General features: G+C 40.0%; 1 protein-coding gene across 4 annotated transcripts in view; it reads right to left on the bottom strand.

The window, feature by feature from the left end:
* Nucleotides 1-968: 968 nt before the first annotated feature.
* Nucleotides 969-13,107, bottom strand: part of stard13b (StAR related lipid transfer domain containing 13b) — a 63,026-nt gene continuing 50,887 nt past the window's right edge. For all 4 annotated transcript variants that reach the window (XM_085430563.1, XM_085430562.1, XM_085430564.1 and 1 more), the window contains 13 exons: nucleotides 12,094-12,165; nucleotides 10,935-11,016; nucleotides 8,574-8,637; nucleotides 4,735-6,098; nucleotides 4,467-4,637; nucleotides 4,089-4,248; nucleotides 3,802-4,000; nucleotides 3,502-3,715; nucleotides 2,955-3,069; nucleotides 2,623-2,844; nucleotides 2,310-2,527; nucleotides 2,036-2,212; nucleotides 969-1,894 (listed from right to left, as the gene is read on the bottom strand). In XM_085430563.1, coding sequence (XP_085286689.1) covers nucleotides 1,777-1,894; nucleotides 2,036-2,212; nucleotides 2,310-2,527; nucleotides 2,623-2,844; nucleotides 2,955-3,069; nucleotides 3,502-3,715; nucleotides 3,802-4,000; nucleotides 4,089-4,248; nucleotides 4,467-4,637; nucleotides 4,735-6,098; nucleotides 8,574-8,637; nucleotides 10,935-11,016; nucleotides 12,094-12,165 — 3,176 coding nt within the window. In that variant the 3' untranslated portion in view covers nucleotides 969-1,776. The remainder of the gene's footprint in view (nucleotides 1,895-2,035; nucleotides 2,213-2,309; nucleotides 2,528-2,622; nucleotides 2,845-2,954; nucleotides 3,070-3,501; nucleotides 3,716-3,801; nucleotides 4,001-4,088; nucleotides 4,249-4,466; nucleotides 4,638-4,734; nucleotides 6,099-8,573; nucleotides 8,638-10,934; nucleotides 11,017-12,093; nucleotides 12,166-13,107) is intronic.

The following is a 13,107-nucleotide window of genomic DNA, read 5'->3' as shown; positions in this document are numbered from 1 at the left end:
TCTAATGTTTTGTCTCTGCATATCAACGGGTCACTGAATCAATGTAACTGAGACACAAACACTGCTAGTGTTGAACTGAGATCAGTGAAGGAGGCTTGGTCTACACACACCAACGGCATGTACATAAATGGCATACAAAAACCTAGACTGCCATCAAAAATGTATTATATATGTATGGTGATATGTTCTCAACGTGCTAAAATAAATAAATGTACCGATGGCAAGATCATTAAGAGGAAAAATAAAAGCTGCCACTGTAAAAATCATTGATAAAGATCATCAATCTGCAAATAGAGGAGCCATCTAGTGGCAGAAACTGACCGTTTTCCTAGTTTAACCAAAGTTACCATATATGTCTTGATGTATTCTCAATCATTCAGGTAAGTAAATCTCCAAAAGTTGATTCTGTTGATCTGGACATAGCGGTTTCAGTGGGAGAAACGTTTCGTCACTCATCCAAGTTACTTCTTCAGTCTCAGCTGACTGCAGGTTTCCCCAATCTTATAAACAGTACATTTGCAAGTTACCATATAGTTACCATGTAGTTTGGAAGAAAAAAGCCAGAGAATAATAAAACAGTCTTTATTAGCTTTTTCAACCACTATTGAGGTGGCATTAGAAAAGCAATCAATTTCAGATAAGCCATCCTCTGTGCACTATTTCGAGTCACATGAGTTTTGTAAAAAGCCAGCAGAGGTCCCTCTCATTCCAAATCAGAGTGAAGTGTATTTTCTTGCTCGGTGTATGAACTTTTGTATTTAAAAATATTTAAGTATTTTTAAATGAGAATTTCTGACACCTCTTAAACGTCTGTAACAAGTTCTTAGCTTCTTTTGAGGATTAATCGAGTTCACATACTCCCAAAAATACTGTTTAAATTTTTACTTATTTTTAGAATCAGATAATACAATTAGGAATCAGCACACAAAGCATTTCATCATTTTCATGGTTTTATTTTTTTTTAAAAAAAAGAAGAAATTTTTGGACCTGACTGCACAATCCAGTACCCTAAAGCAGGTATGATCAAGTCAAACCTTAAGTCACCTTCTTCACAACCACTGAAGGTCAACGTTTATTACAGTTACATCCATTTCAAAATGGCAATAAAGGAGCAAAGTAAAACCAGCTTACAATTTTGTACCATGTGTTTGACAGAACGGTTCACACAGAAAAATTAATTAATATATGGAAAATTAACATATGTACTCATTACCCCTTCATATATATATGTATATATATATATATATATATACATACATATATACAAAATATACATTCTATTTAATTTACAGTATATTCACACACACACACACACACACACACAGACACACATATATACACTTGAGTGTACATCATAATAATTATAGCTTTAAATCTGAAACAAACAAATATATGCTTCCCAGAAGCATTTCAGAGCTCGAATGTCCTAGACATTGTAGAAACAATAATACAATAATATTATTAAAGATAATTATTATAACATACAGTTTTAGAAACATGAAGGTAAATAAAATAGTCATAAATGTCAATGATATTGGCAGGATAATTAATTTCCCAATGAAGAATTATGCTCAGCACCTATAAGATGTCCTCTTTTAAAATTGTGCAATTTCAGAGGAGCCATAAGTTATTATCAGAGCATTTTGCATTCAGACAAACAAACAATAAACTGTGCTTTCGTTCTGGAGCCCCGTCTCTACTTTTTGTGGCTGTTAGCAATGACTCAAAGGCTCAATGTTGATCTCAAGGCTGAGCAGACACAAGCAGCAAAGAATTTCAGATTTTGGTCTCTGGGCCGTCTGCGATTAGTGGCTGAAAGGAGTTGCGGATTCGGGCAGCTTCTGCAGCACAAAGGTGGCCGAAGGCTTTGTTGTACCAGTCTGGAGTCCGTCCCCTGAAATCAAATCACTATATTCAATATACTATAGCATACATCACAAAATATTTAGAAATGCAGCTCAAACCATAAGCGAACAACTTTTCTATATAGCACTTTCTAAAAGAATCTTGTGTAAAAGCTCATTGTAGGACTTACTTCATGTCCACTCTGCAGATGTGAGTTAGTCTGGACTTTCCTGAGCCACAGGGCTCTAATAGGTAGTTAGACTCCAGGACTATAGCCCTTATCCCTCCTAAAGGAGGACAGTCTTCGTGCTCTATAGACACAGAAACCAGGGAGCAAGCACCTTTGGGCAAGTCTGTCCTCCATGACCTTGAATGCACAGAAAGAGACTGATTATGGTATCTTAAGAAATACAATTTGAGCTATTCCCAAAATAAGAGATCACTGAGTTTTCTTAAGCACTCACCTAAGAACTACAAAGTCCCTGCTGGGATGAGGGGGCATGCGACTCAGGACATACTGAAACACTTCTGTTTGCCTGTCCAGTGTCTCGCACACTTTCCACTGAAGGAGGTCCATATCCCACAGGTGGCGCTCTCGCAGCACCCGGTTCAACACCACAGATGGCGGCGCTTCCACCTCGACAGACACTTTCCAACGTCTCAAAGGGTTGCCATCTCCCACCTGGATCACACACATAAGACACAAAAAGGATTGTTTTCATGTACCACTATCTTTGAAATAAAGATAGTGGTTTAAGTTTAGGTTAGAAAACTAACCTTCTTATAATAGAGCTCTGTGTTATCAGAGCTGCTGCACGACACCCAGTATTTGGATTTTTCCCGGGCCTCTTTGAGCAGGTTCTGAAGTCTCCCCTCCAAAAGTGTTTGGTATGTTCCATCCTCATCTTCCGACTGCTTGCACAGCTCGTCAATTGTTGGTGCATGCAAATCAGCCTCCACGTAGGAATTACGCGACTGAGTAACCATCTCATGAGGGATCTAATGGGTGCATAAAAGCATAAGGTAAGGCTCACAGCAAATAAAAACAAGACTAGATACTGCATCCAGGCTTTAAATTCTTACTGCATAATAAACACAGGTTCTCGTACCTCAAAGAGGCGGTTGCACTCTATGATCATGTGAGCGAGGCCCTGTGCCGCTGCTAAATTCTCATTCAGATCCTTCTGGTCTGGTCTGCCAGTAGCATACTTCTTATGCATGGCCCTGGAGATTATATGAGGAGAGAAAACCTATTAGGCCAGCAGGGACTTCAGGTCAACATCCCCACAAGAAACAGTATATAAACCCTTCTTCCGCTCTGCAGGAAACCGCTTTGATCTCTTTAGCAACAATTTCAACTTGCTAAATTAGAGAGCTTTGCTTTGTTTGTACACAGCATGATCTCATAAAACATTAAGCTTTAACTGGGGTAAAACTGGCCCAGAAAGAGAGTTATCTACTGCACCCCTGAGGGATGAGTAAAATCTGTAACCCACTTTATAGCGATCTTTATGGAGCTGTGGGGAAGATAATCATGCAGGAGTTAATGTATGCATGTCTTCATCATTATTTTTGTAAACACAGAATGGCAGGTAATGTTACCCAAAACCACAGACACCAAGTTAAGTGTAACACAAGAAAAAAAGAAAACAATACCTTGGTGATAGATTGTCCTTCTTCATTTTGTTGAGATGGAAGAGGGACGGAGCCAGGCACACAGCAATATTCATAGGTGTCATCTGGTTCTCCGCCACAGAGGAAGTGACATCACTAAGGAAACAGAGCAGCGTCTGCAGTACCTCTCGATTTTCATCAGACATCAACATGATGGCGGCCTGGACAGCTTGCAATCTTTGGTCCTTTGGTACATCTGCACAGGTGAATAAAAGGATTAGAACACAACATTTGTGCTTTGCAGAGGTAGTGATAACAGATAAAAATGCAGTCTTTACTTACACTGGTAAATATGGAGGAAGGTCTCTCCCAGCTTGCTGGTGAGTAGGGGCTCAGGTAAATCCCTGAAGAATTGCTTCACCATATCAGCCACATCATAGGCAGACTGATCCTCATAATTTACATTTTCTGGAGAACTTTCATTCATCTGCCTCAGAGCTTGGATTCGAGACTTCACGCCTGATTTACGAAAAAGACCCACCTGGAAGCAAAACAGTTATATCACATAAACTTCATATATGAAAATGAAAGGCATGTGCAGTGTGAGAGTATCGTATACTGTCACTGACCTGGTCAAGGCACTGACTCCTCAAGTACCGCAGGGCCTGCTGCAGGCCGAGGGGCAAGGGCTGTCCTGAACGCTGCACATGCACAATGAGAGGAACTCCAAACACATTCTTATCCTTATAATCTGGTACCTTCATTCTCTTCATAAATTTTGGCACAGACCTAGGAGAGACATTAGCACATGTTTTAAAAAATTCTCTTTAGACTAAAGAAAGATGATGGCAATGAAGGACGCCAATACAGTATATCAGGATTTGGACAAATACATACATAAATAATACTGATGACTGAGAGTGATTATCAGTTCAAAGAACTGTAATAAAATCCAAATTGAAAATAGGAATCAAACATAAGTAGTTGGGAGAATACGTTAGACTTACCAAGTCCAGCCATGTTTATTGGTCAGGGAATACTTCTCCATGATTGCAGTCAAACGCAACAGTGAAAACTTTTGTAACAAACTCAGCTGGCCTGCTGATTGGTTTGTGATCTGCAGGGATGCTCTTGAGTGACTTAGACGATTAGATATCTGAAAGCTGGGCCATCTTAACCTAATGCCAAAAGAGATTAAAAAAGCAAAGAAAATAGAGTAAACTTTTATTCATCTTAACATACTCTTACTGCTTAGTTCTATCAGTTCAGTCTTACCTATTAGGTCTTGTGAGTGATGCACCTACACCGGAGTCCCTCCTTTCCCTGAGCCTTGTAGATTCTGTCTCTGTAAGTGATACTTTGTCTCTGTCTCCATCACTAGGCACGATCTGGCTTTCCGTGACAGAATTTCCCTCAAAGTCCAATGTAATCTGACTAGAGGACTGAAGCCCTGCTGTATCATCCTTCCCGTCATCGATCTGTACTATCCCCTCGCCTCCAGGTAACACATTTTTTGACCAGTGGTCCACTATCTGTTGTAGACCATTGACATGCAGTAAGATATCATCCAGGTGTGGAAACAGATCCTCTTTCTCCAGGTCTATCAGGTCTCCAGTGCTGGCATACAGATGCGAGCCAGGAACATTATCGTACACACTGATGCGGCTACCTCTGGAAGAGGACTGGGTGGCAGGCCGTGTTTCCTTTCTGCATGAAATTAAAGGGGAGTCCAGGTGCATGCTGCCAGTGTGCCAGTTAATTGAGGCGCCACCAGTTGGGGACAGGCTCTCTATGGACAATGCTTTGGGGAAGGTTCCTGGCTTGTGGTCTTTGGGAATGTGGACCACGAGGTTTTCATAAGAGCAAAATTCATTTCTACGATTTTGTTCTGCAACTTTATTCATTTGGGATCCTGAGAAGATGTCCATGTCCTCCAAATACATGCCGCTGCGTTTATGGTCAACACGGTGAGGCTTACGCTCTTTTAGGCTGGGTGTGCTGACAGTGCTGCCACCAGAATGGCTGCTACCCTCACTACTGGAGTGGGATGGCAGAATTTTATTGCATGGTGGTTCCAGAGCTCCACCATCTCCATTTATTATGTCTTCACACCTCAATTTCTTCAGGGCCTGGGCCTTCTGCTGCAGCACAGGAGAGCTGATTACCAGCGTCTTATGGCCTTTTCCCAGAGTACCTCGGGAGCTCAGTGTATCCATACGCTTTAGTAACTCCTTGGCACGAGAGTGGGTTGTTTTGCTGTGCTTGTCAGATGGTGAATTGAAGTGAGCAAATTCTTTGGGGATGTGAGGCATTGTGAGAGAAGTTGAGTCTGGCATTGCTGCAGTGTCTGAGCAGGTGCGGTTAGAACAGTCAGAGTCCTCTGTGCTGAGGCCCCGATGACCGCTGCCTCCGCTGCTCTCGCTGTGCAAAGAAGAGACCTCTGGCTCACTGAGGTCTGTCAGAACACTCTCGCTGCTGGTGGTAGTTCTCAGAGGCACACCATCTCTGGAGAGCTCACCCTCTCTGTGATTTCCCAGCAGACTGTCAATGTCCTGTAACCTGGACCAACGCCGGCTGCTCCACTCAAAGGTCCATTTGTCACTAATAGCAAACAGATCGTCTTCATCAGAGTCTTCACTCTGGGAAAAGAAAGATTATTTTACACTAATTATTCTGGCAGATATAACTGCAACTGCTGCTATTTAGGTCTCATGAAAATTACTGCAGTAGTAAATAACTATCCACTGAAATAAGAATAACAATCAAAAAGACCATGGATGCAGAAACACTCCACAAAGGATAATTTGCATATTTTACCTCTTTGTAGTGTGTGTGTGAAATTTTTTCACTGGAAGCTAAAACGTGTGTACTAACACACAAAATCTATAGCACAAAGGATAGCTACAGGCAATAAAAGGAAAATGTGTTTGCAAAGGACTAATACCATTATGCAACCAGCCAAGACAAGGCTACATTCCAGTGCGCGAACAAATAAGAAGTAATAACTGTGAATGTAATAATAGTTGTATATAAAGATAAAGTTAGGTTCTATTTGTGCTGAAGCATGTATTAACATTTCTTTTCAACATCTTAAAAATTACTGATAACTACTGTGGTATTAGACTCAAAGATTTTTTTTCTATTAAGAGCTACAAACCAAGAATAACAGCTCAAAGCAGTCCAGACTATGTGGAGAGTCGCACACAAAAGGCTATTGTTGTGGCAAAAATAAATATATTACCAATTGAGTAGGGGTGCAACGATATTCGTATCGATATTGAACCGTTCGATACAGTGCTTTTGGTTCGGTACGCATATGTATCGAACAATACAAAATGTTTAATTTATTTTATCAACTTTCCTTCTGACAATGCTGTCTGTGTTGAGCGCTCAGTGAATCTGCGTTCGACTACTCCGCCTAGGCTCGACAGTGCAGCCTAGGCGGAGTAGTCGAACGCAGATTCACTGAGCGCTCAACACAGACAGCATCATCAGAAGGAAGAGCGCAGGGCAAGCTAGCGAGACAGAAGTTAAGCTCTCCTTACAACATGGACCTCCCGCACCCTCATTCAGATCTGGCGTTTGGAATTATTTTGGTTTTCATGTGACGTATGACCCTGAAGGTAAGCGAGTCATGGACTAAAGTAAAACAGTATGTTGGATGTGCCATGCAATGCTCAATTACATGGGTGGGAGCTAGTGTGTTAGCGCAGTTAGCTCGTTGAGGTGTTGGCCGTCTAGCCCCATGCACGGGGCGATCGGCGGTAGCTCGTTAACGGAGATTTGCCGTGTTGTGGCGTTAAGGTCATTTCAACGAGATTAACCTGAAAGCACTAGTGGGAACACAACGAATATGACTGCACATTTACGCCGACATCATCCTAGTGCAAAGACAAGTGGAAGCAGAAAAAAAACAAGCAAGCATGCTACTAACTTTAGCCGAGTCATTTAGACAGCTGTTAGCACATGATTCTCCTTATATGTTTAATATGCTGCTGAGAATATAGCCCAGAAGAAGCGGATAGTATAGCTTTTATTTTGGAAAGAGCCATTTCTCTGTAATAAACTCTCTTTTTCCAAAGATGAGTGATTCCTCAATCAGATACAGGGCTTGCAATATCGCTAGCCCGACGTCCCGGGGCTAGCGATCTTTTCAGTCGGGCTACCAAAATCTATCTCTGCCCTGCCCGTCGGGCTATTGCAGGAAGGAAAAATATATGTCAACGCTTTTGCATTCTTTCAGAAATGTAGCTGGGTAATTATGTCATTGGCATCGGTGAGCCACTGTCAATATGTGACATATTGCAATCGCGTTTGAATTTGCGCTTGTTTTTTTGCTTTCACTTTGCAATGACAGCACTGATCTGTGAGTGATGATAATTTGTGCACCAATTCCTCTGACATAGTCTTATTAATTGTTAGCTTACTATGCAAACATGACAAGTGAAATCTCCCGCAGCTTAAACATGTGAGAGGTTGATCGCGCAGAGAATCGCTGAGCTTATGTGAGTGCATGTGTAAAAGCAGCAGGATTTATATTTGACTACGATGACCTTCACAGACAGATATATATTTTAGTTCTGCTGAGCCAAATAAGACAGGTCAGGGTGAAGAAGTGACAGCCAAAGAAAAGCTTACCACAAAACTGAGAAGTTATGACAAATCAGACTATAAGGCAAAAAGAAAGTGCAGCTTTATGGTTTCATGGACAAAAGAATTTCTGTGGCTGCAATATGACGAGCTAAATAACCAGGGCTGCACATAAGTGGTCCGCAGGTGCGCATTCGCTGTCAAAATAAAAAACACGCACAAGGGTTAGGGTTAAATTTAAAAACTGTACTTTTGAGTTAAAATATATATTTATAATTTTAATAAATGACAAATTAAAAAGGCATGAACATTTTTTTTGTATCGAAAAAATATCGAACCGTGACACCAAGGATCGAACCGAACCGTGAATTTTGTGTATCGTTGCACCCCTACAATTGAGTCATAAAGTGTTTTAAAAATATATCTCTTCAAGGAGGATGCTGTTTTTTCCCCAAATCCAAAATGCATTTAATGTTATATTATACTTGTCACAACTGTAAAAGTAAAAAGACTTTAACACTTACTTTCTTCTTTGGAAGATTCACGTCAAGTTTCATAGAGGCACACTTATTTAAAGTGTGGAGTCGCCTGAAAGAAAAACAGCCTTAGGATGAAAAGCTGTTCCAAGCAAACAAAAGAAAGCAGCAGTAGTAATCAACACCAGATGAGCAGACTAGAAAAAGATCCACTTCTGTTTGTTGTTTAAGTGTTAATCTGATCAGTGTCTGTTTGGATGCACAGCCAGACCCAGTGGGAAACTGAATTTATCCATATAATAGTATCCTAAACCTAATGAACACCGGTAATTGTCAGTTGCTCTGTTCTCTAAGTGATAGTGGCTTGAAGGGCTGCCTGTAGCAGTCTGACAAACGTGAACTTTAGTTCAACTTTGCCTAATCAAATTCATTCAAAATTTTCCCCTGTACGTGCTAACATATAGGTCTTAAATGTGATCTTCAACTTGGCATGGTGATTTAGAAAGACTGTCCTTAACATGAAGCATAGACAATATAGCTGTAGGTTTTGCATTTATCATAATCTATTTATAAATACTGATGTACATTTCCTTAGCGTAGTTTTATAAAAAGAAACAGTGAATGCTTTCAGTATCTCTAATAAACATCACGAACTAAGGCTTTGAGCGTATCCTTAGTGATTACAGTTTATAGGAGTCTGTGGGTGTGCCAACTGGAATTTACAGTACACTGTACAACGGCACTAAGAGCTGAAAATGAACCAACCGCTGCAGATGGAAAAAATGACGACATAAGAAAACACACTCCCGCTAAACTGAGTGTTGGCTTTAGACAAAGAAACAAATGTGCGGTAAGATAATTACAAGCTTTAACAGCTCCACATACTGCTAACAGGCTTTTTTTAAACCGACTGACAGTATTGTTCTGTGTCAGTAAAAGGCCTCTAACCATTCTCCAGTGTTACAGAAGGGGTTAGTTAAACAAGACGTTCCCATGATTGTTACTGTAGATAGTGGAGCACTGAAGAGGGGGATCTCTAAGCTGGGGGCCCTTTATTCCGCAGGCCAGAAGAGCTTTGAATGTGGTTACTATAAAAAGGAGGCTGCTTAGTGAAGGATCAGAGAGCAACTCACACACATAAAATAACTATCTGCTTCAGTTCAATCACAAGATGAAGGCCGCTGTTTATTTTTGCACACATGCCTGTGGTGGCAAAACTGATAATAAAGCCATCCTAATGTTACCATAGAGATGGAGGAACGTCGTGGACAACAATCACGTTAGAGGTGGAACTGTTTCCAATTGTGTTGTATTTATCCCGTGGCTAGTTTGGAATTCAGATGAGTTTCTTTAGGGTTGTTTAGAGTCACAGCATATTGAGCTGTGCAAGGCACCCCTCACGTTCCTTCTGCTGTCCTCTTGGGATGGTTGCTATAGTTACATTGGTAGCCTGAGTGCTGTTTGCATCTTGGCTCGAAAAAGTATATGCGTTGTCTCACCCTACAAGAACGTTATTATAACCACCAGTTGTTGGCTTAGTGTACGTTTTTAGTCACTCTCTGGCAAACTAGGAAATCATATACAGTATTTATGCATAGTTGGGTTAGATGAACAGCAGAAGAGTCTCATCAGTGCTCTTGCAAGTGAAGGATTTAATAAAGCTGCAAGAGGCATAAAATGTGGAAAAGGCCAAAAAAATTTAAAAACAGCCGTATCCTCTTGCAGTGCTAAAAATAGGTCAACGATCCGATCTGACTTCAAAAGAGTCAATCACACTATTAGACAACCATATCCTTCCACCTGATGTTGTTCTAATTTATGCTAGCCAAAGTCTCCAATCCCAGGCTAAGTGTTCTAAAGCCTGGAAACTCTCTTATCTCTCAGATTACTTACAAACAACAAGAAGGACATCAGGTTAATATAGAAGTATTTTATCCAGTAGAAAAGAGCATGTTGCTTACACCAACTTTAAACCAAAATTTTCATTTTGTCCATTTGGGGACCACCATATCTGTGCAACCTGGTGAAGGTCTGTAAGCAGTGATTTAGTAAATGAAATAATAAACATAACTCCAAGTGGGGAAAAAACTTCATAGTAAGCTACTTTCAGCTGATCGCTGCCACATAGGGGTCCCCACAGTGGGTAGCTTCATGTTTGATTTGGCAGAGTTTTAAGCTGAATGCCCTTCCTGACACGATCCCAAAGGGGATAACCAACGAGTTTATGTAATAACAGTTGTATAAATACAGGATTTGTGTCTGCAGCTTTTAGCTTTTTAAACTTTTTTCACATCATTCCATGGAAGTTGTGCTTCCATGCCAAACTTCACAGGGCCTTTAACATAGCTCCACTTCAGTGTTTGCAACTTTATTTCAAAGATTAGCTATAAATATCTGACATGACATTACCTGCACAGAGGTTCCACAAGATCTTTGTCCAAAAAATCATGATCTCTTTTCACAGGAGTAATGTCAATGGGAAACTGCGAATCTGGAATAAAAAGAATAAAAGTTGGAGAAAGAAGCAGTGTTCAAATTCCTCCCTGACATTTTAGCAGTGTTCTTGGATATGATGAATGGATAGAGAGATGGGGAAAACACATTCTTTCCAGAACTACATTGAAAGCTGGGAGACCACTAAACTTGTTTTGTATGTGATGCTAATGAGCAGAGACAGAATTTGTTCAAATAACAGCGTTCAGACTTGTGAGCATTACGTCTTGCCCTGGGTATGGGCTTCCTCTTACATAACTTAAGAGGATGAATCTAACATTCCACTGCATTCATGTCAAGTTGTCGAATTCTTATAAAAAGCAGAGGTTGCTCGGTCTGATTTTAAAGTTGGGCGAATATTCTGTTAAACTGTATTCTGGACTTAAAAAAATGGCAAAAGCTTCAAGCACTGGGATAATTTCTAATACACAATCCCAATATCATACTAAAATTATGTTAACTTATTATTCACTCAAACAGCAATGTCTGCATTCATTGCCAAAGTCCACATACTATCTACAAACTGTCAGAAAACAAATATATTGCACCACAGCACATCAGAAGTCTGGCCACAGCGCAGAGATCTGAGGGAGTATAGCTACCTTAAGCTCTGATAAAACCCAGTTCGTCCCATGACTTTAGTCTTTAAGCACAGAAGACATGTTTATGTAGTAATCGTAGCTTGGAAAAGATTAGACTTTAAAAGCAGCTGAATTTTCCACTTGTGTTGCTGTGTCTAGGGATCTGACTGCGGTTCAAGCTCCAAGGCTTCCTGAGAATAGTGGTGTAAATGAGGCGCACTATGCAGCTCATGAATACATGGTTTTGTGTACAGTTTTGGGGGCAGACCAGATAACACTGTGTACCATTATTCACTCATCAGCTTGCAAGTCCATGTTCAATCAAAAACACTGTTCTATTTAGGAACAGATCTAAAATTTAAAAAAGCCATTTTTAGTTCCTTACAGAAGCCTTTTATTGCTGTTCTACTTTGTTAACCCTTTTCCCTTCAATGTCAACATTTCGACCCTTTGGTTATGTGTGAATGTGTGGAGGAGTTTTTTTGTTTTTTTACCTTCAAAGAGCTGAGCATACTGGGGAAATCCTGCTGCCCGCAGCCAATCACACGCCTCTTTCGCCTCAATTTCTGAAATACAAGAAATTTTGTTGTTTGAGATAAAAAGTGAAATATAGTCACATTACATGAGTTAGTTTTCATTTTGACAAAGAAACTGGGCTTTCAAGTGAAACCAAAACCAAGCCTGCGCCTTTTTCCAACACGCACAACAGACTTAAGATTGGACAGACAGCAGATCTGGGTAAATCCAGAGATACTATTATGTATAAAACAAACAGTGACAAAATGTAAATAGGGTAAAAGGATCCTTATCAGCACTCTATGTCTCTTTAATAGAGTCCGAGCAAAGCAAACAAGTAGAGTTTGTGATAATTGATCCCTCCAGTCATGATCATAAACTGGTCCCGGTGACCTGACGTCTCTGCTGATGACAAGGAGAGGAAACAGACCATTGGCGCCTTTCCATTAATGCTAATAGAGCTGGGTGACATTTACCGCCTACACAAGACATGCTGTCTGACACACCAGTGCTACAGTAAATAGGTTGCGTTACATTAGGAGAGGAAATGTAAAACTGTAGTCAATAAACATCAGAATTTATAAGAATGTGTTAGGAGAAATAATGCAGGATTATTATAGCTTTTTTATGTTGAAAAAAGGCCTACTTGTCCTCATTGAAGAAGATTATTTGCTGTTTATTGCAGTTTCCTATAAAAACATTTTTCTTAAGGTTTTTAAACTTCTGGTTGTTCTGAAAAATGCTTTTTGTTTTACTGTTTGTCTCACGATAATTAACAAACTGATCCAAAGACTAATTTATAACAAAAATTCTTAAAGTTTCAAAAAAAACACATAACCAAACAATGCCTTACATCATGGTGAGTCACTCCACAGGTACATTTTAAGCATTAGAAACCTAACTGACTCTGTGGTAAATTATTTTACATAAAACATATGAAGCACAGATTTTATATCTACCTAAATCTATTTATTAAACAGCTCTTACCAGTT

This window comes from Copadichromis virginalis, linkage group LG14 (assembly GCF_057382275.1).
Source record: "Copadichromis virginalis isolate Kocher_CV1m ecotype Utaka linkage group LG14, C_Virginalis_male_GT1.1, whole genome shotgun sequence".
NCBI classification, from domain to species: Eukaryota; Metazoa; Chordata; class Actinopteri; order Cichliformes; family Cichlidae; genus Copadichromis; species Copadichromis virginalis.
Note: the sequence above shows the minus strand (reverse complement) of the source record. Positions and strands in the feature narration are given on the sequence as shown.